We start from the raw sequence: 14,963 nt of genomic DNA, 5'->3' as shown, positions 1-14,963 counted from the left end.
TGTTCCTGTTCGTTTCTCTTTAAATCCAAACCGTTTTAAAGCTCTGAAAATGCGGTCTGTGTCGTTTTTACATGTCGTCGCCGCCGCCGTTGTGATGAAGGATTTTAATCTATTTGCTCTTCACCAAACACCAAGGTCGACCCCAAAGGTCACGCGTCGTTGACCTGGTTGCATACGCTCTGAGAGGAGGCGGCGGGCTCCAGACACGGCCTCCTCGACCTCGCCGTGCGTGATCGCTAACGCTAACGCCGCTGAGCTCATTACAACCTTCGAAGGCTGTAGAATCATCTTGGCGCAGCAGCTGTGTGCCTCTGAATGCAAAAGCCGACACACTGTGTGTGTGTGTGTGTGTGTGGGGGGGGGGGGGGGGGGCTGCACGTGCATCTGGTTTTTTTTGCTCTTTCTTTGCGTGTTTTATCACGCCGTCCCTGATGTCTCCGTCTTATCTCGTGGCTGAGAAGAATCCCCCCCCCCCCCCCCCCTGGAAGGAAAGCCGGGGGGGGGGGGGGGTTAAAAACGTCTCCATAAATAGCAGCCGAGCAATAACGTCCTGCTGCAGTCGCTTTATAGCCCCTGTAATGAAAAACAACGGCCTCTAAACGCATCCGAGGAGGGCCTGAGAGACGTCATTACCCGTCACCATGGCAACCTGAAGTTGGCAGTCACTAAAAGGTGACCCGTGAGGCCAGCGGTGGGTGTGGGGGGGTGGGGGGGGGGGGGTCAGATTGCTTTCTTTGTGGCTTAATGTCCAATCCAGCTGGGGCCGCTGAGCAGGCGGGACGATTATAGAAAGACACTCGGATCAATAGTGGAACCCCGAGATCACCGATTCACGCCATCGCTCCAACCTTTCGCCGCTTCCTTACCCCCCCCCCCCCCCCCCCTGTGTGTTTGTTCTGTTTCAAGCTTCTATATTTGTTGACGACCCCGACTTTGTTGGTTTATGTCCATGTCGGAGTCAATCTCCAACTAGTCTCCGATTTACCGACGGGGTCTTGTCTCGGAAATCGACCCAGTTGGGATCGCTGGTCGATTGTGTGTGTGTGTGTGTGTGGGGGGGGGGGGGGGGTTGATTTTACAGAGTCAGTTGTTAGCAGGAGACACACAGCACGGCGGCCTATTGATGGTTCAAAAGGGACGACGCTTGTGGGAGGGATGGTTCCGGAAGAAGGTCGTAAAAACCGCCGCTCGGCTCATTTAGGGCTCATTTAGGGCTCATTTCGAGCTCATTTCGAGCTCAGCCTGTGGGACTGACTGACTGAATGGATGGGAAGGGATTAGAAACTGGAGCTTTGACATCAACACAGTGAAGTCTTTCATCTCCGGAGCTACAAGTGAACAAAGGACTAATCCCAAGGTTGTATTTCTTAGCTGGAACTCCTCAGTGGGGTTCTGTGTTCCAGTGGCTCGAGTCGGCCGGACCTCTGGAGCGGTCCGGCACCGAAACGCGTCCTCTTGCATCGATGCACACAGGCGATGTCACCTGGCGTATGTCTTGTTTCTGCCTTACTGCCTGACGTTGTTTGTGGCGCCTATTTCATTTTAAGACGCCTTTCTTTGGCCTCAGTTTGGCAGGATCGATCTCGTGTGCGCTCCGCAGACCTGCATCGTCATCCCCCCCCCCCCTGCATGGGTTTTCATGAATTACCCACAAACCCATTTGGCACATGGGTGTAGCAGGAGCAGCGCTCAGCGACGGCTAAACCCCCAAACTGCTGTTTTAAAAGCCTCTGAAGCTGAAACACAGATTGTGGCTGTGAGGCCCTGAATCACCGTTTGTTTGCGTCGCCCTGGCGTCAGGTGGATCTGGGAATGCGCTGGTTTAGGAATTACGTGGCTTCATGAAAGCAGAACACAAAGTATTCTCTAATTAAAAAGACGATTTTTTTTTTTATCTCCGTTACCCTCCAGACGAAACCTTTTCATGTTAATTTTGCTTTAATGGATGAGCGGCTGATTTGATTCTCGGCTTAACGCCTCAACTCGTTTACATTAAAGGGAATTTGCACCTTTTTTAAATGCAATGAATCGCAGAAGAGGAGATGAGTCGGCCCTCTGCAAACGCTGCCTCTCTGGGGTCGCCCTGCTTCTCTCCACGGGGCTTCTGTTGATCCTGCGTCCCGGCCTCGATGGATATCAGCGTGGGACCCCCCCCCCCCCCCCGTGAGGGGAGCAGCTGCAATGGATGGGTTCCAGGGAAGGTTTTCATTCCCTTGATGGGTGCTGTGATTCCCGTCAAGTCTCTGTTTCTCCCTTCTCTGTCTTCATTCCCCTTTATTTCTGAATATTGTGTGAATACAGAAATATTTGAATTCTAATTTCTCCAAACAGGATGCAGAACCGATGCAAAGGCTAAATTCTACTCGTTAATTCTTTGTGAGAAAGTTCCAGCAAATGTAATTACGCGTGAACCTGAAAATGCAGAATGGAGAAGTCGTCAGGAATCTTGACCAAAGAGGAACCCGTGCGGATCAGATCTGGTATTTGGGACTCGGCCTCACAAATGAGGCCCCCGTCGTGGCCATCCCGGCATTCCTTCTGTTTCATATCAAAGATTTCAACTGTTCGTCGTTGGTACCATCCCAATCCTCTGGTGTTAAATGCTAAAGTAATCACATCTAACCGGTAGTGCGGCCGAGCGGTCTAAGGCGCTGGATTGAGGCTCCAGTCTCTTTGGGGGCGTGGGTTCGAATCCCACCGCTGCCAGAAAGTTTTAGTGGCTGCTGTTTAATATGTCTCTGAAGCTGTTCTAAAATCCTCTGATTTCTTATGTTTCTTTAATCACATGTCTTCCGGCCTCCGTGTGTGTGTTCGCTGACACACAAAGTTCTCCAGCTTCAAGATCGACAGACCTGGTTCTGGAGAGCTGCCAGAAATCACAAGCGGAATGAGAGCAGCAGGTCAGAAATAACCTTAAGTCCCGTCTAGACTGGGCTAACACATTAAGTAATTATGTGTTAAAAAGCCTGATGGGAGAAATAGATTCAAGCAATAGGAATTCTTTATTTTATATTAGTCCAGGATGCCCCGTTTAAGTCGACATTACCTACTATGGTAGTCTATGTGAACATTATACATGCCGAGTAGCATACCGTAATTATATTACACATCACTCCACGCACAAATTGCTATTCTGTATATAAATGACAGAGAAAATAAAAAAAAAAGATTTTCTTTCCACGTGATGAAATGCAGATTTGGCACCAGTAGTGTTTTCCTTCCTTGACTGAGCGTGCAGCTTTAATTGACCTATTTATTTTATAATGACAACTGGGTGCTGAAACCATCAAACCCATTTCTGAGAGGAGGACGAGGAGGAGGAGGAGCATTGTGTTCTCCTTGGTTGCTTCAGACGCCTCTGTGTTCCAGAGGAGGAGCAGGAAAATAAATGGAAAACCATTTGGGGAATGTCTTTCGAATATATCCCAAAGCACACATTTGAATCACCCTAAATGGAGAATCCAACGATCTGTAACTATGTAGAGGCGATTGAGTCGAACGGTTCCTGCCTGCCCTCCTTCATCATCAACTCAAACCTGATTGGAAACTCGGCGAGTGCTAAAAGAAAAAGGAGTCAGTTTAACGTAACCAAACATTCATTTGACATTGCAGGATGGAATGTACTTTACTTAGTTCTACAAAGGCAAGCGTACATGCAGAAGGTTAGCAGGGAAGATGTCTGATGTTGAAAGCAAAGACGAGGGCGAAAGCGATCCCCCCCTCTCGTCCCTGTCAGCAGGGGCCGCCGGACTCCTGCTGGGAATTCGGCGTGCCGCCCCGGTGGTCTGCGCAAAAGGGCAAGAGGTGACAGTCGGAGGCCGGGAATGAGCGGATGAGCATCTGTTCCCCCCGGACAGCTCCGGAAGCCGTAGTGCAGACACAGAGAGGAGAGGACAGCTCCAGGTGCAGGCTGACATCCAGGACACAATTCTGCGGTCTAAAAGGACTATTATTAGACAGCGAGCACGCCGACTGGATGGCTATTAAGAATTCATGAATGGGCAGGGACAGAATAGTGATGATCAGACTATTACCTTTAGTTTAATGACGTCTGCGACATCGGTTTTTATCTGTCCTTTATTTGTCCCACAGGTGGAAATTCCCAAAATATTCTCTTTTTAACTTGATTTCCTGCATTCAAACCCATTTTTTTTAAGACTGACAGTAGCCCATGTGCGTAATACGCATTATCAATGTAGTTTATGAAGCTGCAGCACCGAGACATGACACACACACACACACACACACACACACAATAACCTATTCAAACACCGTCTGGATCAGATTCATTTATTCATATAGTCAGTGTACCACTGACTGAATCTGATACATTCTCAGCCAATGGTGATGCAGGAGCTCATCCTGCGAGGCTCACAGATTCCAACTTGCCTCCAGGCTGCATTCAGGGTCGCTCAGGGAACGCAGGAAAGTCGTTCGCTCTGCACCGAGAAACAAACATCGGGCCTCACGTTTCTATCCCAGAAGTAGGTTGCTTCTTCTCATCTGCCCAGTAACAGTTTTTTTTTTTTTTTTGCCACGTAGTGTATGCATGTTCTAGTATAGTGTGTGTACGCGGTGCCTGGTGGCGTGCAAGCGTGGATAATTGTGCGTGTGTGCATGTGCAGCCAACAGTGAGTGGGCCGAAGGCGTGTGGAGGAGGAGGAAGAGGAGGAGGAGGCCAGTGGTGAGAGCTTCAACAAAAGCTAAAGATAGCACAGTATAGCTTGCAGGCACTCTGTGAAGCTGAGCCGTGCCAGTCAAGGTTGCACACGCGCGCACGCACGCACACACGCACAGGTCTTGAAAGTTCAGTGAAACCCTTTTTAACATAAACACAATAAAGCTTCACAGGTAATGAAACATGTATGTTCATTATATTTCTATATAAATTTATCCCACTTGGTCTGATGGAAATGTGCAAAAACAAGGATATGTAGTATAAAATTATGGAAGTTAAGTTTGTAAAGATTTATAGCCACATGAGAATGTTGATTGGTTGATTGATATTTAAAATATCAGAGAAAGAGCAGATTTTTTGCTTCTTTTCCTCCAAACCAAAATGTGCTGAAGGCGCTGCCACCTCAGACAAACAAACTCGCCTTGTCTTTAGAGGGGGGGGGGGGGGGGTCATTAGTCGACTCTGTCCAATCACAGATTACCTAAAACAACACGGAGAGGCTGCTTTTATCACTCTGTTGTTGAAATAACGCCAAGCCTAACCGACGGTTCGACAAAGAGGCCCATTGTAAAACCAAACACAAATATGCCGGCGGTAAATCTCATCTCAGATTACGGGAGAAAGCTTTTCCTCAAACACGCCACGCTGCTGATGAGACAAAGGTCTATAAGTGCTCGGAGGAGGAGAAGGAGAATGGTATCATCCCCCCCCCCCAGATGTAGAGGCCAGCACGTGCAGGGATACAAAAACACACGTTCATGGGTGTGTGCAGGGATCTGTTGTTGCTATGACATGATGTTGCATCTTCTCACATCGTCATGGAAACACAAAATTGATGATTGGCACAGGGCTTTGAGTGAAGCGGGTCAAAAGCATCCCAGTCAAGTCAAAGTCAGATTTATCAGTGCAGCCCAGTAGCAGGTAAAGTCATTTAGAATTCTGAATGCACCCAAACAAGCTCATTTAAGTACATTATTATGTACCCTTAAGTATAATAATAATATAATAACATACGCATGCCAACATGAGGCTGTATTTAGGTCAAACAAAAATAGGTCAGTGTTTATTTACAACTTGTAATGTCCACCAATATAATTGCTGTTTTTTGTTTCATTGAGCCTCACTTTGCTTCCCAAAACGTTTCATGTCGTGACTGTCGATTCAACAGAAGAGTGGCGCCCTCTCGTGGCTGCAGGTATTACAGGTAGGTGGCGTGCAGGAATGTCGGAGCGTCATCAAGACTATTTTTAGTCCACAGAAACATGTAATCATTCCAGTCAGAGCAGAAACAATGAAGGCCTGTTGAATGGAATTCATTGTATTCACGAGACGAGACAATAAGAGACAAAAATAGTCCAACGAGAGGACGAATGAACGACTTCTGCTGAGTTTGGGGTTGAGCAATCGATCATTCGGCAAATCACTAGAAATGATTTATTCGACCGATAAGACAAACTATATAGAAACAAAGTCAGTTTATTCCTGCTCTTGTTTTTCCTTCTTGATGTAAACTATGGAGGATATGAACCGCTCCACTATTAACCACAGCCCCGAGGACAGGGAGCACGAGTCCAGTTTCAGCTCCGGCTTCTCGTCACATGTAGAATTGATTTTTTTGTCCTCCCTTTTCCTCTACAAAACTGTCAATGCATTAGGAACAAGCTATATGCTATAACGCCCTTATTCATAATCTACCTTTGAGACGACAGCTGCTGTGTCAGTATTATTTGCTTTTTACCCATTTATTTGTGTTTAAAGAGTAATATTCAATTCTTTTTCATCCTTATATTGAATATGTTTTATTCCTATTTTTATCCCCATTTTTTTTAATGCATTATCCAAACTGGTCTTCCTTCATCAATGATTCAGTAACAGCGGATCAATAAAGCATGCAGGGACTTATGGGTTCTTATGACATGCTTCTTATTTTGTCCTCAACCCAGTCAACGTGTCGAGCAGCATCTGTGTCCCCAGCATCCTCCTCCAGCTTCCTGTCTGTGTGTGTCTGACTGGAGATGGGGCGTGTCACGCTGACCCGTTAAGTCTGCCGCAAACAGGTAGAATGAAACAGGAAGTTATGATTGAAATAAAAGCACTGCATAGCCTAAAAATATTTCATTTAGCCAGCTTTATGAAATTAAACTAACATAAAACAACGGATGTGTTTGTAGGGCGCATTCAAGGTCAAGGAGATATTTAAGATTTCATTATTTGAGATTAGTTAGTAACTGCTATCGCCGCACAGGTTCGAATCCGACCCGCGAAGGACCGGACAAAACGGGGTGGAAGATGAATAAAGATAAAGTAAGATATTGTGACAAACCCCAAAAACTTTAAAATGTGTCCAACATATTTAAGTTGAAATGTATGCTAAAATCTGCCCTTGTGTGTAGCAATAAAATTTAAAAGAGAGGGGAAAAAACGTTTATCAAAGAAACGCGTTTTCAAATCCTCTCTGGTCGTCTCGGCTTTTACTTTGAAATTTCAAACCGGAACTTGTTTGAGAAACTCCTTCCCCCGCCTTGACATCGAAAAACTGTGAGGTGAGCCTCTCAGAGACACCTTGCCGACAAGCGCGCGCGCGGCTGACGTGCGAAGGTAAAATGCACCTGAATATCCGGTCGAAGCTGTTATCCGACATTAAATTGATCGAAGAAGAGCCATGAAGAAACACGCAAGTCCGACAAAGCAGCAGCAGCAGCCGCCGCCGCCGCCGCCGGCTGACGTCCCGGCGCCGCGCGGCGACGCTACCGTCCAGCAACTCAACGCGCTGCTGTCCGACGGCAGCGGCTTCTACAGTTTACCCACGCAGCATTTCAACGAGGTCTTCCCCAGGATATACGTCGGCAACGCGTGAGTCATATATCCATCTTATTATTATTATTATTATTATTATTTTGCGGAAAGACGCTCCACCTCTTCGTCCGCCGCCCAGACGCGACAATGACAACCGTGTCGCATGCCGCGCGGCAACGCGCGCGCGCGCTTGTTATTTATCCGGCGTCTCCTTTTATCTGAAAAAAACCCCCGACAGCCTGTTGTTGTTGTTGTTGTTGTTGTTGTTGTTCCAGCGCGCACCAGAGGCGCTGACGCGTTTCAGCAGCCAGACCGGTGGATGATAGTAAACACAATGTTATTGATTATGATAATAAAGAGAATCAATTAATCGTGGAGCCGCTCCCGCTCCTCTGGTGGGATTCAATTATCGCGTCTATAAACGGGTTCGTATTTCATTCCCGTGCAGGCAAGGTTAGAACAGCAGCAGGGAGTTCCTCCTGCGGGAGGAGGAGGAGGAGGAGGAGGAGGAGGAGGAGGAGGAGGAGCAGGTGGGTTTTGTATAGTCGTGACTGGAGGGAAGATGTTTCCTATAAGCGTCACACGAGCCAATCTGCTTGTATGAGATCAATAACTTTATTTACTGGACCCAGTCGGGATGGATTGCGTTCTGAATGAAGGATAATAAAACGAGTCATTTGTTATTAATAACGTTTAAAACAACGTTTCTCTGCCTGTATGTCATTAAAAAAATAATTTTAGGTGGTTTAATTTACTATTTTTATTTAATTTCTAACGGAATAAATGATCAAATATTCCCCAAAATCCACTTTCTGGTTCCGCCGCAGGCTGATGTATGCTTTTTACGGAGCAGCGTTCAGTCTCACTTATGGGTTTGTGCTTGAGATGCGAGTCCAGGGATGCCCCCCCCCCCCCCCTCCAGTCCATCAAGTGGCTCCAGCCATTGCCAAGCGAGCTGGGGGGGGGGGGGGGGGGGGCAGGATGGAATACAAGCACATTACTGTACCTCAGTGATACAACAAAATCAATCTGCCCGGGCCAAGGCTGGAAACAAAGTGCTGCAGCGGCTCTAATGGGCTCTCGGCTTTATGAACGCTCCGGAAGAAGAGGCTTCTAGTTTCTGATTTCCTGCCATTAAGAGTCCCGAAAACAACATTCGATAGCCTGATCGGTTCGCAGGTGCCGGCCAATCAGGTGCGACCCTTTCAACTGAACCCTCTTGAGTCTGCATAAGGAGAATAAATGCGCACGCGGGGTGCAGTTCACACGAGAACGCCGGCATTCATTAACGTCTATAACGGGATCCCTCAGGGACCCGGGCCCGTGACCTAATTTTTGTCCCCAGTCTATAGTTCAAGCTACTTTCAGTTCAGGACGGAGTTAAATATAAGACTGTCCCCTCTGGCTTTCATGAAAATACATTCCAGAAAGACTTAATCCAAGATGGAGGCATGCAACAAATCCAGTTTAGCTCATAATCATCAGGTCTGAAATGCAATAACCAAAATGAAAAAGGTTAAAGAAAAATAGTTAAATGAAAAAAGGATTGCCCAAAGATTGATCAATCCGATTCTGAACTGCACCTCGCTTTCCAAACCGAAGCCCTCAGACTGTTCAGTCAGCACTAAAAGCCGCCGCCGCCGCCGCGAGGAACGCTTTGCCTCTTTGTGAAGCTGCTCTTTAATAATGGATGTTGTGGGACTGCAGATTCCCGGGTGAGGAGGCTGGGACGGGGGGCGCGGGGGGGGGGGGGGGGGCAGGTAAACGGGAGGGCCACCGGCTCTGAACCCAGCGTGACTCCGCATTGCGCTGCGAGGACGTCGTGAACTGGCGCTTCCGTTAAAAAAAAAAAAGTGGCTGATTTGCGTTGGTCTCGCGTTAGCTTCGCAGCTAGCAAGTCTCATTTCAACATAACTTCTCTGCAGCTAATTGGAGACAGTAAATCAATAGGACACAAACAAAGGATTGAGGCATCGAGCCGAGGCGGGGCGGGGCCCGGAGCAGCCACAACCGCCACGTGTCCCTCTCTAATGGCCGCTTGTTAGCCGCTCGTTAGCCGCTCGTTAGCCGCTCGTTAGCTCTGCAGACAGAAGATGCAGATCGCTACTTCCCTAAGGCGGGACAACAAACACCTCCGGGACGAGGGCAGGTGCAGGTCATAAACGTAACGAGCAGCCTGACCGCAGGTCTGATTAATCTGAAGCGGTGGAAACACCTGTGCGGCTCCGGGGGGCGCCGGCGCAGCAGACTTGTCATCGACGTCAGCGGCGTGCGCTAAAAGTGATTTACATTTCTGCTTCCGCCCTCCCAGTTTCGTCGCCCAGAATGCAATGCGTCTGCAGAAACTCGGCGTGACGCACGTCCTCAACATGGCGGAGGGCACCTCCTTCATGCACGTCAACACCAACGCGGATTTCTACGCGGGCACGGGCGTGACGTACCACGGCATCCGGGCCAACGACACGGAGCAGTTCACCCTCAGCGCCTTCTTTGAGGAGGGGGCGGACTTCATCGACAAGGCCCTCGCACACAACAACGGCAAAGGTGCGTTCAATGTGCGGCAAGCGCCGCCTCCTGCTGCCCTGTTTGTCTCCGGGTCAAAGGTCACGACGGATGCCATTACAGTTTGATTGTAAACGCCGGTGGAGAGGTGTCGGATGATACCAGGAGAGGAAATCCAGAGAGGAGTTTGGTTTCATTTGAAGTGCAGAATCTGCAGATCTCACCTGAACCTGGAGCATCAGTTGCCGTGGGAACATTCCTCAAGGGCTTTTCGGCCTGTCGGCAATTAGTGTAGAAGTCCAGCGGAGACCCACCGTAGTGGTTGTGACTCATTTATACAGCGAAGCAGCATTCTGCGCGCACACACACACACACACACACACACACACACTCACTCCTTGCAGGATGAAGGTTCGTGTTTGGAGGCGGCTGCAGGGAGGCTCTCGGACTTTGCAGCAGAGGTCAGGTCCTGTATTTGCATCTCTTGGTGCAGAGGATGCTTCGCTCTGCAGCTTTTAGTCACGGCGCGTTTCTAAAACTCTCTCGCGCTTCTTTGCTAGTTTATTTCCTCCTTTTTTTTTTTTTTTATTCACCATTGTCTTCACCGAGAAAAGAGCGGAACCCCATTTTTCTTCAGACATTCTCCTTTATGTTAATATAGTCTGTTTGATGATATCAAATAGCCCTTATTTTTATGTAAAACCTCTCAGGATTCCTGTTGGAGATTATAGCCAATAAAATATCATTTAATATGATAACTACGCCTTAAACGCGTGAATAAAAAATGATTCCATCTGGATTACTTCATTGAGGTCAAATTTATTTTGTAATAATTTTATCCAGGTCGGTTCCCTGCGTCTTTATTTCCTTTCTGCCGCCTCCTCGCTCATTTCCCTGCTCTTTCCGCCTCTCCCGACTTCCCCCAGGGAGGGTCTACGTCCACTGCAGAGAAGGCTACAGCCGCTCGCCCACCGTGGTTGTGGCTTACCTCATGCTGCGCCACGGGATGGACGCCCGGCTGGCCGTCGCCACGGTGAGGCACAAGAGAGAAATCGGTCCCAACGACGGCTTCCTCCGCCAACTGTGCCAGCTCAACGAGAAGCTGGCGAAGGAGGGCAAGCTGAACGGGGAGGTGGGCAAGCTAAAGCCCAAATGAGAGCAGGGGGAGCCGTGAGTGACTCGCTGTCCCGTCTCCTCCCATCATGCCTTTCAGAGACTGACCAAGCCAGCACCCGTCAGTGGCGCCATGGGTACCCTGAATCACAATCACAATCACACATGCATTAAACCGTGTATGTAATTGCTGCACACACACACACACACACACACACACACACATGCTCCTTTTCCTTTAGAACCTTTGGTTTCCGATCTTGTAATGAAATGGAACGCACCCCTCTTCCCTTTTTTATTTTATTATCACAACAACGCGAGCATTTCAACGGCGCTACTTCAAGCATTCCTTCCTGGACGTCTCTGCAGCCGAAGGTTATAGCACAATCGTCCCGTAGTTGGACACTGCCGGTAATGTGAGGGACGTCTCCAGAAATTCCAAATGAGCTCCGGATAGTCGCTGACCAAACTAACCCAAACAGGTTAATCACAAGCATTCTCTGAAAGGACCCCCCCCCCCCCCCCCCCTCGCTTCGTCTTCTACGGTATTTGTAGTTACCCCGACTCTCCGTGGCAGTGAGGTGAGGCACAAGAGAGAAATCTGTTAAATACAGAATGAATAGGAAACTAAAGTAAATTAGTCGCCTATTAGGCAGAAATTCTGGTAGTTCAGGATTTTTAAAGTTTTTTTCTAGGAAATTGCCAAATATTAAATCCAGGTTCATAAATGTTCGAGTTTTTGGTCTTATTTGATAATCACTGGAACACAAGCATCACATGAAAGAACTTTTATTCATGTTCTTACATTTTATAAATTAATCTACAAATCTAAAGAACAGACCAACAGGTGACTCAATAATAAAAAGTCATCATTTACATCCCAGAATTAAAATGGGCGTTTACCGCCTTCAAAAGAGGCCTTTTATTTTGAAATTATCAGGAGGGAAGAACGTCACACACTTTCAACACAAACTTAGTTCACTGCCAACTCCCTGACATCCAGATCAGCTGTTTCATCAGTAGGAAGTCCACATATGCCATGTCACTGTCTCACCCCCAAGTGTGTGTCTGTCTGTGTGTGTGTGTGTGCGTGCGCACCATGTAGTCATTATTACACACACACACACAGGGTCCAATCACAAAACCTTTTCAGTTTGTTTATTTAGTAAAACATTGTGAAGTGTCAATATCCTGTCAGATATATCAAATAAAATCTCGGCTAAATATTCAGGCCGTTTATTTTAGAGGCAACAGTAGCTCAACAATACACGACTATTTATTTATTACTGGGTATATACTGTAATCCACACCCAGCCTGGAGGGGCGGCGGCAGAGAGATTTTAGGACGTGCTCCGCGCCTCCTCCTGATTAAAACTAAGATCGCAGCTGGAGGCGGTTTAGAAGCTGGACGACCAGCAGCATCACTTCAGTAGCTCACCTGAGCAAACGGCATTTTAGCCCCGGCCCGGAGAGAAGAGTGAGGCCGTCTCGCCCTATTATATTCCTTTCCTATATCTGTTTACGTACGAATATATACACGTATACTGTATATACATATATAAGTGTTGATATATATGAATGTATGAGTCTTAAAAGTCTCGGTATCGTCAGTGTGTACTAAGTCCTTCTATATCATGTTCTCTTTGTATACGCGCCTCCATGTTTCCCATTCCACGACTTTAGTACATGTACATTATCTTATATAGTTTAATATCAATGTACATGTGAAATGTGTGGGATTGTGATAATTGGAATTATCACAAGTGAGGAAAAATCGACTCATGCCTGCATGTTCTCGCCAGTGTTTTAGTGGTCGTATGCGTAGCCATGGTAACGCCAGGATGCAGGATGCAGGTGGCAGTTTACAGGTTAGTCAATGTGGATGATGTCACACACGATCTCCCTCACCGGTCATCTTTGGCTGTTTATTTTTAGTTAAATTCACAGCTCAAACAAGTCAAGGAATTGATCCCACGTCCAAACACGCATTTAAATGTCAAAGTACTTGCTCCCCCCCCCCCGACTCGTTCCTGGCCGCGAGGATCGGGGTTATTATCACGGGGAGGTAGAAAACGAGGGCAAACTGTCTGGAACCCTGCTGAACGAGAACATGAGCGAAGTTGTGACGTTCCTCGTGGGGGATATCAGGAGGTTCCAGCGATGGTTCACACACGGGTAGCTTTCTAACTCCAGGATGGCCGAGGTGATATTTCACACATCTTGAACCGCTGCTTCCTGCTGTGGGATTCCTGAGGTGTCTGGAATAAAAATTGTGTCACCCGTGATTTATTATTTTCTTCACACCATGAACCCTTAAAATAAAGTTTGTCGTGTGGATGAATTACGCCGACACGCACAATGGATTGTAGAAAAGCGGTTTCTTAATTGGCTCAACTTTCAAGTAATGCCATTAAAACAAAAACGACACTAAAAGCAAACTCATCCTTGTATTTGTGGAGTTATAGGTAAATAAAATTCCAAAATTGCGCTATTACACGTCGGGTAACGAACACTGCCACCTGCTGGTTACAAAAAAAACAACTTTATTTTAACGCTCTTTGCTGTTATAGCTTTTTACAGCTCATGCAATCAAAAGCAGAACACAAAGTAAAGCCGACCTTTGTTGTGAAACTCCGTCTGTTTGGGTCAACAAGGTACCGGCGTCGGTCCGTGGGTTTTCCTCCAGTGCATTATCTATTATCCAGAATGTCAAATGTGAAATGCCATTAATGTATATTGTTATATATCCAGACTATGTAATACTAAGGCAACTGCTGCATTTTACTGTCTTAAATCGCCTAATATATTGATGAGGTGTTTGATATTGAATCTGGTGGGTTGAGTATTATTTCCGATTGATTTTCTCCTTGTTCTTTATTATGTTTTTTTTTTCTATTATAACAATGTACGGTGATTCTGGGTTTAGTTTTGCTAATAAAGAAGGCTTTTTATGTAAAGCAGGAGTGTCTGAAACGTTCCTGAAGTGCAAGTGTTTCATTATCCACGTTGGCGTTTGATATTATCGGCACTGAGGGTGATTGTAAATCGTCCTGAACGGAGCTGAGAGGGATCCTGCAGGTCGAGCTTCGTCACGCTGACATTCGTGGTCTCCTGCGAGGCGTCGGCCATCTGTGTCGAACGAGGTAAAAACCTGAGAACTTTCAACTCTGAGTGGCCGACAGCTGATATTCTGCGTCTGGCTGAATTTATCTGCCCGTGATGTCATAAACTCCTGGTGCTCTGGAGAGCGTTCAAACAAACACCAGAGCTGTGGTCTCTTCTTCTTCCTCCTCCTCCTCCATCCTGACTCACAGCTTGAAGCAGGAGATTTAGCACAAAGGAGCCCGCTTCCCCGGCTCCTCACAGGGGGGGCCCTAATCTCGCCTCTCAGTTTCTGTCTGAGGTCAGATGTCAAGGAGGCCATTGTTGTAGTCTTTATCTACATATGTATCAATTCAACAAACAGGAAGGGCAGTGCTCCACATGAAGCCTCTAATTTGTCCCCAGCATTTATTTCAGCCCTTCATTGATTTCAGGATGTAGCAGGTCGATTATCCACCAATGGGAACACTCTGGTCTCTGTGATCAATTAACAACCTATAATCTAAAGCAATCCATCCATATCCTGCCGTATAACGATCTCAGTAATAGTGGAGTGAAACAAAAAACGTGGCCAAATTAGAAACACTAATCTATCAGGCGAGTGAGCGGCTGTTGCTTCACTTCAACACCAGGTGGAAGCAGACCCTACTCAGAGGGGACAAATAGAGCTTCACGGGGAACGAGAGTGGAAAAAGCAGGGAAATCAGAGGGGGGGGATGACATCAAGAGTGGGAATGAGATGAGAGAGGGAGAGAGAGGGGAAGCCTTCCAA

General features: G+C 47.2%; 1 protein-coding gene and 1 non-coding gene across 2 annotated transcripts; both read left to right on the top strand.

The window, feature by feature from the left end:
• The first annotated feature begins 2,624 nt into the window (after window positions 1-2,624).
• On the top strand, window positions 2,625-2,706 carry trnal-gag (transfer RNA leucine (anticodon GAG)). The gene has a single exon. It is a non-coding gene; the product is annotated as a tRNA-Leu (tRNA).
• Window positions 2,707-7,340: 4,634 nt separating this feature from the next.
• Window positions 7,341-11,132, top strand: dusp3a (dual specificity phosphatase 3a). Its single transcript, XM_068754571.1, has 3 exons — window positions 7,341-7,531; window positions 9,786-10,018; window positions 10,903-11,132. Exons 1-3 carry the CDS (start codon window positions 7,341-7,343, stop codon window positions 11,130-11,132), a joined length of 654 nt encoding a protein of 217 aa, XP_068610672.1.
• Window positions 11,133-14,963: the final 3,831 nt, after the last annotated feature.

This window comes from Brachionichthys hirsutus, chromosome 21 (genome assembly GCF_040956055.1).
Source record: "Brachionichthys hirsutus isolate HB-005 chromosome 21, CSIRO-AGI_Bhir_v1, whole genome shotgun sequence".
NCBI lineage: Eukaryota > Metazoa > Chordata > Actinopteri > Lophiiformes > Brachionichthyidae > Brachionichthys > Brachionichthys hirsutus.
The sequence above is the reverse complement of the archived record's forward strand: the minus strand, read 5'-3'. Positions and strand labels throughout refer to the sequence as shown.